This window comes from Ptychodera flava, chromosome 15, assembly GCF_041260155.1.
Source record: "Ptychodera flava strain L36383 chromosome 15, AS_Pfla_20210202, whole genome shotgun sequence".
Lineage (NCBI taxonomy): Eukaryota > Metazoa > Hemichordata > Enteropneusta > Ptychoderidae > Ptychodera > Ptychodera flava.
The window spans coordinates 17699806-17714153 of record NC_091942.1 but is presented as its reverse complement, the minus strand read 5'-3'; the positions used below and the strand labels follow the sequence as shown (position 1 = coordinate 17714153).

Here is a 14348-nt window from a genome sequence, read left to right as displayed (position 1 = left end):
GGGGTGGGGGAGGGGACTTTTTGTATATCAGTGAACCAGGACCACCTTCACCAGAATGATTGACTATAGCAAAGTTAGGCACAGTCTATCTCCCGATCTGTAAGTTCTTTCTCATCCTCCTCTTGCTTGCATCAAAGAATGCAAGAAAAGCATTAGTTTGCTTTGCTAGTATTTTTCAGCGATCAGTGTAGAGACACCCTTCAAAAGTAGATGCTTTTTATGCCAAGGATGATGCCTGTGTAATCTTGGTACTGAGTCATCTGATCAACTTTGATCTATTCTTTTCATCAACACAAAAAGCAATATAGCTGTTATTTGTGCCTCCAGACATTAAGATAGTTCATGCCTCGAAATTTAAAGTCTTAAACTTTTGCTCAAAGTTTCTCAAAGGAAAATTAAAAAAAATACCCTTTCGAAATGAAGAATTAATATCTGAGGCAACCCTGCAAAAGTTGAGACTGGAGAAACAAATTACTTATTATGTAGAGACACTTAAAATTTAAATGGATACCATCCATGTGTTGACTCTACGGGGGAAAAATAAAATGTTCGATTTTAACAAAAAGAAGCCTTGTGATTTCCACAAAAATAACCCAGTGATAAGTTTATTTACTCCACGAGCTTATAATGAACACCTACAAGTGGTAGACCAAAATTGGATTATGGAACTTTGAGAGTCCAAAGATCTTGGCCCAAGGTGCCCTTGAAAGTGATAATTTTGTGTTCTTTACATCACCACAGTTGATAGAGCTTTCAGAATACCGTCTCTTTGCAAAATACATACACATCACGACAGATAGGCTAGTGCTTGTCTCTCAAAATTTTTATTGTTTTTGAGTGTCTTTCCAGATGCTACATAATCTGCGTTACTCATTACTAATACAGTGTATAAGGGTTTAGGATAACAATGTATGTTTAAAAATTTGGGGCTTGGTATTAAGACAAAAAAGTAGATAGCAACGAAATCTAAATGGAAGAATAGCATTTTAATAATAGTCGGACCTTCGGCCCCCCTAAAAATGTAGAAAAAGGGGACACTTTGCAAAAATCAGTCTTGCATCTCGACATATGCTCGAGTGACATCCTTTCTCTGTATCAAAAATATACTTATAATAAGGCACAAACATTTAACTGTCTACACTATTGAAGAATAATAATTATTGCAAATCATTACCTACAGGTATATACAAGACAGTGATAACTCTTCAGCTGTGCATGTAATATACAAATCATCCACTAACACTACAACCATTGGGAGTAAGCATAAACAATAAAATTCTGAAATGTTTAATACGAAAAACATTTTACTACTGGAAGTAGGCTGTTTGTTATAAAAAAGCCATCAACACTAGTGTTTATACAATGATGAATCACTATGACGTTCAAGTAAAGTAATTTTGAATGTTAAACTATTTGCATTTCATGTGATAACACGACCTCAGAAGACCGACATGCAAATGATCAACCTGGTAATCCTGCATGCGTACAAGGTCCTCCAGGAATGTATGAGGTGCCCGTGTCTTTGACAGAAACAACAGATGATTTCAAGCTTTGGACTGTGCATTATTTTATGTGTCTGAAAAAAGTAGATTCCGTTTTTTGTTGCGGTTTCATTTCCAAAAATCAGAATGTCTTTTTGCGTACAACTTCCAATTCACAATCTTCGACTCCGTGCACAGGTTTGTTTTGAAGTCAAGGTTGTTCAAAAATCTATCTCCTTTTTTGCTGTTGTTTACTGAGACAATGGAAGGGGTGGCAAAATGGTCAAGGTTGTTCAAAAATCTATCTCCCTTTTTGCTGTTGTTTACTGAGACAATGGAAGGGGTGGCAAAATGGTCAAGGTTGTTCAAAAAACTATCTCCCTTTCTGCTGTTGTTTAAAGACAATGAAAGGTGTGGCAAAATGTTACAACAATGTGCCACACTCTTGTTCTATTGATTGCTTCTCTATGTACAGTCTTCTTTCAAGAAATATCCTAACTGATGATTTTGTTTAAATCACTCATCTACTGAGAAGACTTTGAATGTCTTATTACAAAGGGTTAACTTTGTGAAAGTCCATTATTGGATGTGTATTGTTGCATGTTTAATGTTAAAACTATGAGCGGTAGCCTACTATTACAAAATAACACAACTGCCAAATGCAATATGAATATACCATCCTTTTAGCAAACATGAAATTTTGTTTATACCAAATGAAAATTAACTATAATGTAAATATTGATAAAACAACTATAATATAGAATTTCAATGGCTGTTCGCTTTCATCTTCTGTCCTCTTTGCTTTCGCGGCGGTTTTCATTGCATGTAGGTCTAATCACGTGGACTCCATTCCGGCTTCTTTATTACTTTACTACACAAAGAGTAGAAAGCTGGTAGAAGATCTGCAAATAATAAACAAAAATACAGACTTGGTGTAAAATTGTAGCAGAGTGTGTCCAAGAAAAATCGGACTTCGAAAAGTGGCATTTTTGTAAATATGAAAGGGCTAAAAATGTGCTGTAATGCAAGAAAACTTTTTTCAAGATTTTGATACCCTTGCCTTAGTGTAGCAAGTTCCTTGTGGACCAGTGGAAGACTTAAATGTTGTGGACGAGATAGCTCTGATTATTTCCCTTCAAGGTGAAACAACTTTATCATTGAATGTACTCCAATCATATATGTTACCTAAATGAATATGCTTGCAGAATAATACAATGTTCACTATCTATTCCAGGAAGTGAACATAATCCCTCCATGACATTCAGCGCTTGCTGCTATGGATTTAGACTTGGTTGAAGTCAGTGAATTTATAAAAAAAGCAACAGTTTCTCTTGTATCTCTCTTCTGTTTCATACAAACCTAATTGAAATTTGGCAGCCCAGGTCTGGTTTTCTTAGCGTTCGAACCAGTTACCTTTGAGTCTGCGCTCTAGTGAGTTATTTTCTGCCGGATTTCTTGTGAAACTCCTTCGCATCGTGCACCCCACTCACAGCACAACGTTCGTAGGAAAACAGAACACAAATCATTGCGCTCGCCCCACTCACACGTCCAGAAATCACAGACTTGAACTAAGTCTACTATGGATTGGAATATGTCAGACACGAATGTCAACTGTTGCACGGCAACCATTTGGGAACCATACCCGTCACATATCATTTCAGGTCATCAGAGCTACCTGTACTTTCAGCGAAAACTAAAGCAAAGCAGCATTGGTAATAGTCAATAACATTTCGTAAAACCGAATGAGCTTGAGTTTGAAACATACCATTCTTCTTTTGAAGGCCTACTTTTGGCATTTTTGACAAATTTAATAATTTTCATCCCGTTGGACGCATGAAAGTCAGATACGGTTTATCGACTGATCGATCATTTTGTAGAATTCGTAGAAATTAAACGCAAGTTTAGAAATAAAAGACACAAATCACTTTAAAAGGAAAGCTTAACCGTCAATAGAGCCTAAACCAGCTACAGGAGAGTCGGGTTGATACGGCCTTCATATTACATGCCAAGGCAAATTGTTATTTAATTATAGTCTTCATTTTATTTAGTTGATGTATAGCAACAATTTCGTTTGTTACTTTCAAAGTAAAAAGCCCTTTTTGCTTATTTATATGATACGTCAAAGGTTCTTGTATCCTGATTCTGTGTCAAATCTACAGTGCTGTTAAATTTACGTTGGCCAATCTATGAACAACTGAATAACATCACTGGCGCTGGCCAATCTAAGAAACTAAAATTATAAGGTTTTGACACTCTATCGACGTAGTCTATTGGGACGTATAAATTTCCCTTCATCTGTCAGCGGCTGCAGCTGTTCTCCTGACATGTGTGCGGACCAAATTCTTTCAAATCTTGCAAGATAGTACACCAACATGTTTATTTGCATGTGACTTTGTTTCACGATACGATCCAGTATAGAAGCTGTGCGACCATCAGGACCATCTACCACTGTTCACGTTCTGAGCCATTGAACGGACATGCTTAAACATACCTCATTTCAAGTAGTTATAACGCCAATGTAGGCCTTCTGTGACACTCATATGGATGTCAATATGTGTTACAATACGATCCACAATGGCTGGCAACTGTTTCACATTTTTTTCTCATACCCACAGCCATTATTTGGACATGTCTGAATCAATACCATCAAAACATGGCACAAGGACATGAGTTTTTCATGCACGTCAGCTTTTTTGGACGCAAAGAGATCATTTTGTTCTGAACGTTTTTCATATTTTGAACTATAACTTGGATGCGACAGATTCCATTAAACTTAACACATGTGTTGGTGTGTCCGTAAGTTTTATCTTGCGATGCAATCCAACATGGCCGCTGAGCAGCCATTCTGCTTATTTATTTTGTATGAGTGCATTAATTTCAATCCATTTGGATATAGACAGTGAAAGATGGTGTACATATGCATATCAATTTGTGTCCAAAAATTATCAATTTGTATGAAATACATCAGTGTCGTGTTGAAGCCTGTAAAAAGCTAGACTATGCTATGCATGTTTCAAGTGTCTGCATGTCGATAAATAAATTGACCAAGTCATCAGCATTGAAGCATTCACTGATTTTTTCCAAACAAGCTGTGGTCGTAGCTTTTAGGCAATGAGCAATTACCCAGGGCAATTACAAACAGGGATCTACAGCTTGAACAAACAATTGATCCAACGAGCTTGTATCTCTATGTTAGAACTATGTTAACTCACCTTCATAACATGATGATATGAAATTGGCCTCAGCTATTATGATACCTGCATCCCCAGGAGACGTTGGCACTTCTTCGTCCGGTAAGTAGAGTGTCGTAAAAAGATCTTTAGTATTTGGATCATTTAACTCCAGGAGGTCACTCAGTCTTGTTGGTTGCTCGTTGTACGACTTGATCAGAGCGTTTAGACCATACTTGACCTTGATTGGTCGTTGGATAGGGTTGTTCTGAGCCAAGTTAAACAGGGCCTGGACTGGGTTACCGTTGGTATAACACCTGTTGTAAAGGTTTATCAAGGGTGAATACATCCTTTGATTGACCTCGCCCAACTTGACATCACCGTTCTTAAGGATGAAAATCTCCATAGCCAAGAAGTCATTGTTGTAGCCATGGCTTATCAACCTCTCGGCGATGTCTCCGAATTTCGCCACGACGGTTTCAATTACGTCCTCGTCTAAGATACTCGGAAGAATTGCGCCTTTCATACAGCATGATTGTTTTTTCCAGAGCAGCACATCACATACTTGCCACGGTATAATCTGGCCGTTTGCAATGAGACCTTCCACACCAACAATTGCAGCTGCATCAACATACTCTTCCAAGATGACACCATTGTTGAATGCCTCGGGGTATTTGTCGTGTCTTATCCTTGCTTTCAGAAAGTCACTCAGACCAGAAGCTGGAAATGTCTTTAAAAGGTCCATTTGTTGAACAATATCTTGTAGATTTATTACCTTAGCAACACCGAAGGATGCTGTTCCAACACATGGCTTTATGATGGCAGGGCTACCAACGGTTTTCAGAGCCTCTTCGAGGTCATCGTCAGTGAAACTGTCGAGGTCCAAGTGAGCGTATTTGATCGGATGTGGATCGGGGTCTGCATATTTCCTGGTGAGGTATTTGTTATGGCACAGCAACGTTGCCTCCAAAGTTGGACCAGGGATGTGTGGATATTTGTTGCACAGTGCAGCTTTGACAACCGATGTATCGTCTCTGCATGACAGAAGAAAATCAATGCTGTGTCTCTCAATCATATCTTCACAGCGTTTCGTGTATTCTGTCAAACAAAATCTTCTGCTACTCTTGCTACCGATCGAAGCTGGAATGCTTACTTCAAAAAAATTCAGCCCATCTGGGATGGATAAATTCTTAAGGTCCAAGTTGAACTTGTCTTTCCATGTAGGCAACAAAGCAAGAATGTTGACGCTAGAAGTCTGCTTCTGAAAAATAGGGAAAGATTATGGAGATACTAGTTTTTCAAAATGCAATATAACAAGAGATAAGTTAACACATAGTATTTCGTTCAGAGAACTAGCATCTATTCTGAAAGCTATACTCGTTGTTACTTTTCATGTGTTAAAACTTTTTTTTCTGTCTGTATTATCAATACAGTAATTTTTCTCCATCATGTCAAAATGCCTTATTTCAGCTTTAAAACACGTCCTGTATGTGCAATATCATCGTCGACATTGAGTACAATTCCAATTTGTATTGTTCACAACATAATCTTAGTCACTGAGAGAAATAACATTGCACATGTATACAATACATCGTGATAGTCAGGATAATGCCTTCAACACACTTCTGATAGTATGACAAGAAAACCCCTTATTTTGTGAAAAAAAATAAAAATAAACTAGCAAATGTGATAGCTATTGTCAAATATTACAAATTAAAGTTATACATCTTGCACACCTAAACATTCACTTGGTACAGGTATTATCTTCCTGTGCTCCGTCACGTACTATACGTTCTTGAACTCATTCAACCTGAATACTATTTGTAGGAAGTAAATTACTCCTCATTCATGTATCAAGGCTGCGAAGATTGCTCCTTTGACATCGATGTTTACTGAAGAGCCAGCTGTTTGTTTGGTCTAAGTTTAATAACGTCTTGGTCTTTTTGCCTGAGGTCCATATATCTTCAGTTTCTTTCATGAATTTTGTTGTGTGTACTGGTGCTGTACTGTCTGTTCTGTGATGTTTGTGTCCATGCATATAACAATTGACTGTTTATTACGAATTTCGATCTTGTGTTATCGGATTATAGATGGGTATGATTGTGATAATTTTAACCTTGCCTTTTATCATCAGCGGGCTCTTAAGTAAGACTCGTTTTCAAAGAAAAACGGTCCTTAATCAGCCACTACGCTGGTAGATCTCTGGTATCTTACTCGTAGGGCGCTCGAAGACTCGGAACTAACGTTTAGCTGCTACCTGCTTGGTGGTACGTATATTGCGTTGCCGCACAGACCTTCAGTGACAGTTTCGTAATGATGTTACCGGAGCATAACATACATTAACAAATATGGAGGGGGTGTTGAGGAATTCAAGGGGGATTTGAAACTTCTGGGGGTAGTAGAGGGGATCGAAGGGTTTGCACTAAGTATTGGCGTGGGATCTGAAAAAAAAAACATTCTCAGATTCCATAGTTTGGAAAGTAATTCAATAAAAAAAATGAAATATATCGTTGTGCCATCCATAGGTTCTTTAATATTTATAATGATTAAAGAAATTCAGGAATCATTCTGTAGCTTTTCATGATTTTCATTTTGTAAAAACCTAAAATTGTATGAGTGCCTTTGAATTTCGAAAGAAAAACCTCAAGTAGTAACAAGGGACAGAAGCTGTATTCTTTCGATAATTTTCTCTCAATATAGTTCTATTCAATGTATCAACTACAGTTTCTTGCTATCTCCCTAGAGCACACTGAAAATAATCAACTTGTCAAACAATGTCTGTATGTATAAACTTTTGTTACTGATAGAATTAGAGTTGAAACTGATGTATCTATTTAAGATGACAAAAATTTTATTACCCCCTTCCTCCATTGTTTGAGTAAGTATTGGTGCAATTTTGAATTATAACACTGGCTATTACCGGTCCATAGATACAACATAACATCAGTGGAAAAGAAATTTTTCCAAGAGCCCGCTCAACAGGCATTAAACCAAAACCAACATGGACATTCCGTGATCCCTTCTTGGACCACACATCCTGGTATTTCTATTGATATATGTCTACAAGGTTGATTAAAAACTCTGTAACATTCAATCACATTTCAACCGGGCCTCACTTCCAAGGGAAATTGTGTATTTTCATATAGATGCATTTTTTCAGGCGAAAATGTTGCATTTGAAATTCCAAGATATCACCAAAAATGCCAGGATATAAGGTCTTGAAGGGGTCGAATAGCCAATTTACAGACCTAGGTACCCACCGCTCCTTTGCTAAGGAGAAGCAAAGTAGCGCATGCTCCCTGGTGGAATACTCCGGCCACACTACCATAATGCTACCAGAAGGCTGAGGATAATTTACTTCATATATACACATATTTTATAATTATTTTAAGAGTTACAATACAAAAAGGTATATTTATAAATTTCTTCTTCGTTATTGCTAATTTACATTTAAAAAACCAAGTCATTTAAACTTTTCATTTATATTCCAGCATTTGCCTTTTTATCCAGCATAAAGCGAACGTTCCAATGAAAGTCAGGTTTCAGTTAAACATATGGCTTGCACCTAATCATCGCCTTACCTTGGCCCAGGGCTAATAGGAATTGTTCCCTGGCCCCCAGCGAGCTCAAATCACAAAAAGACAAGCCTGTATAGAGTTGCCGAGGCAAGATGTTCATATGACAGATGATACATATACTTTTATTCAGATTAATAGTGAAATGACTTCAGTTAATGAAACCATGCGGATTCACTGTTATCTCCTAGAATATTTTTGAACACTGAAACTGCGGGATGATACTTATGAAAATCAAGTTACCCCTCTCTGCTGTTTAAAAAAACATATGACCCTCCCCATTTGCAGTTTTCAAATTTAAGGTGTCCCCCACCCCAAGAGTTAGCCAGCGCACTTCCATAACTGAAAGTTCACGTTTTTGAATACGTTTGTTAGCAAAATATACATTTTGAAGCGATGGTGATGAAAAGAGTGAACAAGCCGATGAAAATTGACAAGTTCGCGTTTACTGACTTCAGACATAGTCTTCCGAGTTTGAACCAAACTTAAGTGTATGAAACATGTAACAACGAGCGATGTGAGTTAGTGTTGACTTGCCGAAATTGTTCATTACAACCACAGTCGCTTGTGGTTGTATACATGGGGAAGGCCCATGTCGATGTAAGAATAAGGAATGTTGGATCGATCGATTCAGATATAATTAGCTGATAGGAACTAAGAAATTTGTACATTTATTAACATTATGTAGAAATGCTGTAACCTTAACACATTCCGAGTATGAATATGCAGCAGTGTATAATATTGACATTTCAATCTATGGCAGGATTGATATGCAACTGCCAGTAATATAAGTGTACATAACACATACGGAGCCTGTTTTGATAAGCTGAATACTGTATATTTCAACATACTAGTGTGTAAATCAAAAGATGAAGTTGATACGAAGAGCGAAAATACTGCAAAAAAGAGATAACAAAATTTTAGTCTAGCATTGTTAGCTTAATAAATATTTGGTCATTATATTTTGAGGATATAAACATTTTGATCATACAGAAGGGGATTTTAAATGTTTTGAGGGGGTCTAGAATGAAGTAAGATTTCAATTGTGATTCCTCCAGCCCCCTCCACTCGGTATTTATGAATGCTGCCTAACACCACAAATCGTGAAAATGAAATATGTACTTTTCGGGAAAAATTGAATTGGCCAAAAATGTATTATCGCACCGAACAATAACCCGAATATGCAACAAATAAGGTAAGGTTTCCCTGACTCATTACAGTGTATCTCACTCCAGTGACTCGTTTTGAAATAATTTGTTACTATATTTGAGTATTGTGTATGCTAATAGAATGTAGATTATATGCAAACGTCTGTGTATTTATGCAAATTAGAGTATAGTATGGGGGCACTGAGGGCCAGATGTCAGGGTACCACTCTCACTATCAGAGGATGGAGAGTTCGATACTCGAAAAGTCCAGATTAATGGACTCACTGTCGGAGGATGGTGAGTTCAAGACGCTAACAATACATGATGTCCCCACTTGAGCAAGGCACTTTAAGTACCGTTCAGTTTTTACGGCCGGGGGGGGGGGGGTAAAATCCAGGGGGGTCATCAAAATTTTGGAATCCGCAAAGGGGGGGGGGTCATCGCTTTTTCACTGGTAGGAAAGGGGGGGTCACCACATTTTCAAAAACATAATACCAACAATAAAGTTCACTTTATGCCATTGCCATGATCGACCCTCTTTACCGGCGGGCCCCCTTCGGCGGCCCACTACAATAAATATACATTATGTATTACCCATGACCCTCTTAACGGGCAGACGCCTTTGGCGGCCCACTCCAATTAGGTTTACTTCATGCAATGGCCATGATCGACCCTCTTTACCGGCGGGCCACTCCAATAAATTGACTTTATGTAATACCCCACGGCAATCTTAATGGCCGTGCGCCTTCAGCGGCCCTGTCCAGTAAAGTCTACTTTATGCAATAGCCATGATCGACCCTCTTTACCGGTAGGCCACCTTGGTGGCCCACTAGAATAAAGTTGACTTTACGTAATGGCCCATGACCCTCTTAACCGGAGGGCTGCCTTTGGCGAACCACTCCAATAAAGTTCACTTTATACAATGTCCATGGACATGAGTTGTCTATGGAAATGAAGTTAAAAATTGCCTTACAGTCGTCCTACTTTACAGACGTTTCAATGGATGTGGCTGAGAAGTTTGTGCACTGGCATCTCTGCTACACGAATAAAGTGCGCGGCGTACCGGAGTTCAAATCCAAACCATGCGGATAAATTTGACATATGGGTTTTAGTTATTTTTAAGCGGGGGGGGGGGGGGGGTCATCAATTTTTTTCGTCTGACAATGGGGGGGGGTCATCTTTTTTCACGAAAAATGCAGGGGGGGGTCTATATTTTTTGAACACCGGCGACAAGATTTTGCCGCCCCCCCCCCAGCCGTAAAAAACTGAACGCTCCCTTACTCCTAGTTGCTCCATTGGGCAGTGGGTAATGGGTACCCCATACTGTAATTAGGCGTCTGGATGGTGAATTGAATAAAATTTTAAGAATGTAAAAATGTAAATTATATGCAAAACGTTTGTAAAATGTATGCAAGTGGGCCTACGCACACTTTTCCATGAACGAATACATCAACGGGTCTAGTCTTTGAATTTTCAATCAGCAAAGACTTATTTTTCAAGCCAGCCAAAAGTTACTTGTCAATGGTAACCAACCTTTCTGTTTGTATATTTCCCCATTGTAAAATGACTGTCAAGAAGCAATTCGAGCGCAACTGACATCGACAGACTCTGCAAACTGGTCGACACCCCAAGTTGTTGGATTAAACTCTACTGAGTATGCGCATAGGCATGAACAATACCACCTATGTCATTAACAAATACAGACAACTGGTTTGTATAGTGCAATTGTTAATCCAATGTTCATAGCGGTGAGGGATGATGTAAGCATAGTAAAAACATGACAAAGACGTATGTGATATTATCAGAAGCTACAAATCATTCCTTTATAACTAGGAATGATTGTTTTCTTCTCGTAAGTGCACAGTTCAGTTAGAAACGGGAAAAAGTACTTTGAAGGTACAGTGGAAATGGCAGTTGTTATTATGTTTTGATATTAAGCCCTAAGAATGTAAACATACAGGCATTTAAATATGTTAATTTTTTCATGAATGTTAGTGCTCATAAATATTAATGAGCCGTCAACCATTCTCTGAAGTCTGGGGAGAACGCTGGGATAGAGGGGCCATGATGTCAGGAAATACTATGTCGAATTGTTCAAATTAATACATTTTATATGTATTCATACTGTCAGGTTTACTTTCACCATCTTATTATATACTGTAGACTCAACGCCAACTTCAACTGCCTACAAAGCTCACATTGTTAGGTACGGTGAACTCCCATCTCGCAATGCAAGGGTAATATCACCTATTACAGCTCTTTACTTCACCACAAGGCAATTGAGGTGATAGCTGCAGTGCTGAATAAGCCCAAGTCATGGGAAAGTTTACTATTGTTAGTTGGTACGTATTTTGGAAAATATTTTAGCAAAGGTTACGAGTTCAAATAAAAAGCTAAATAATCCCCGCTGAACCATGGGCAATTTGTCCCATTCAAAATGTAAAAGTGGGACTTAATAACGATTAACTCATCTCAGATTTTTACATTAAATGTCAAAGGCATTTCTCTATAGAAGGATGGTATTTTTACTGTATGAGTTGATACGCCAAACTTGCAATTCCAGGCATCTTTGCGATCTTGAGTTGTGTTTTTCTGAAAGAAGCTGAGAGGATGTTCAAACAAAATTAGGCAGGAAATGGTTAAGTTTTTGCTGAACTACATGCATTAGTGGATGCAGCGTGCATCTTACAGCCGCTGTTCTCAAACTCAAGACAAGTCGACATACTATTCATACTGACCTCGACATACTGACCTTGCACCATAGACGGTATAGAAACGAGACTCCTACTGTACTGTACTGTCTACGCATGCACTTATGAACTCTATGCAAATTTCCTTCTCTAAATAGTTGATAGCAACGCAATCCATGCAACCCAGGACAGTCCGTTGTGTCTAGCAGCTCGCGGTTATGCTTGCGGCATTCCCCACCCCTGTGCGACAGACTATATCAATAATAGTAAAAAAGGGCACAACGGAACTGTCGCCAGTCTAATGATTGGCCAACACGTCTCGTGTGATGACTATGTCGACGTCATGTCTGTCGTATCTGTGTCAACTTTATGGAGAAAAATAAAATTTTCGATTTTCGAAACTAACACGGTTAAAAGTATTTTTACACCAAGAGCTTAAAACTTAACCCATATAAGTGGTAGCTCAGAAAAGAATTATAAAAGTTAGAGCGTCAAAATATCTGTCCCCGAGGCGCATTCTGCCGTAAGTATTATTTAAGTATCACTGAACTAGCTATAGTGCCACTGCGCACAGAACGCTAGGCATTGCGTCCACGCGGATAAGGGACCGTTCAGTTTTTACGGCCGGGGGGGGGGGCAAAATCCAGGGGGGGGGGTCATCGTAATTTTGGAATCCGCAAAGGGGGGGGGTCATCGCTTTTTCACTGGTAGGAAAGGGGGGTCACCACATTTTCAAAAACATAATACCAACAATAAAGTTCACTTTATGCCATGGCCATGATCGACCCTCTTTACCGGCGGGCTGGCCCACTACAATAAATATACATTATGTATTACCCATGACCCTCTAAATGGGCAGACGCCTTTGGCGGCCCACTCCAATTAGGTTTACTTCATGCGATGGCCATGATCGACCCTCTTTACCGGCGGGCCGCCTCTGGCGGCCCACTACAATAAATTGACTTTATGTAATACCCCATGACCATCTTAACGGCCGGACGCCTTCAGCGGCCCTGTTCAGTAAAGTTTACTTCATGCAATGGCCATGATCGACCCTCTTTTACCAGCGGGCCACCTTTGGTGGCCCACTAGAATAAAGTTGACTTTACATAATGGCCCATGACCCTCTTAACCGGAGGGCTGCCTTTGGCGAACCACTCCAATAAAGTTTACTTTATACAATGTCCATGGACATAAGTTGTCTATGGAAATGAAGTTAAAAAGTGCCTTACAGTCGTCCTAATTAACAGACGTTTCAGTGGATGTGGCTGAGAAGTTGTGCACTGGCATCTCTGCTACACGAATAAAGTGTGCCGCGTACTGGAGTTCAAATCCAAACCATGCTGGTAAATTTGACATATGGGGTTTGGTTATTTTTCAGCGGGGGGAGAGGGGGGTCATCAAATTTTTTCATCTGCCAAAGGGGGGGTCATCTTTTTTTCACGAAAAATGCAGGGGGGTCTATATTTTTTTGAACACCGGCGACAAGATTTTGCCGCCCCCCCCCCCCGGCCGTAAAAACTGAACGCTCCCTAAGTTATCCAGGCGACATTTCGAGTACCTGTGATTTGCACAGGAGACGTCCTTAGGTTATGAGACTCATTCTTTGTTTATTGTGGTTCAAGCACCTGTGTACATACATACATACATACATACATACATACATACATACATACATACATACATACATACATACATACATACATACATACATACATACATACATACATACATACATACATACATACATACATACATACAGTGGATAGAGGGACTGTGATACAATATACAGCGCACGAGCGCATTTGAATAGACCTGCAAAGTTCCCGTAATTTCATTCGCTTTTCACATGAATGCATCGGCAAAGCGCAGGCGACAGCATTGACAAGCGCAAAACTACTATGCTTGTACGAGCCTTTGTAAAAACTGAGAAAATTGTAGACATCTTGAGAACTGTGGACATTACAATTAGCTATACAAACGCATATGATACCATAGACCCTATAGAAGTTTTTCTCTAGGGTCTATGATGATACCAACCTCTTCCGACATCCTTGAGTAGCTACGACCAGAGCAGGTATGGTGTAAAAGGTCTTTCAGTGGATTTCACCAAGAACGCCTTTGTTGGCTGAATTAGGTCTACCAATTGTTTCAATTGACACGTGACGTGGGTGTAGAAGATCCTTCGGTTGTTTCACCAACGGCTTACTTCGCTGATTTAGGCCTACCAACTGTTTCAAAGGACACGTGAACTGTCTTGACCTAAGGAGAACATTCAATGAAT

The 14348-nt window shown here is 39.2% G+C and overlaps 1 protein-coding gene across 1 annotated transcript; it reads right to left on the bottom strand.

The window, feature by feature from the left end:
- Positions 1–810: 810 nt before the first annotated feature.
- On the bottom strand, positions 811–14348 carry LOC139151378 (uncharacterized). The gene is made up of 3 exons (XM_070724146.1): positions 14105–14348; positions 4694–5912; positions 811–2383 (listed from the first exon to the last, which is right to left on the bottom strand). The coding sequence occupies exons 1-3, from the start codon at positions 14114–14116 to the stop codon at positions 2313–2315; spliced, it is 1302 nt and encodes a 433-aa protein (XP_070580247.1). The 5' UTR covers positions 14117–14348; the 3' UTR covers positions 811–2312.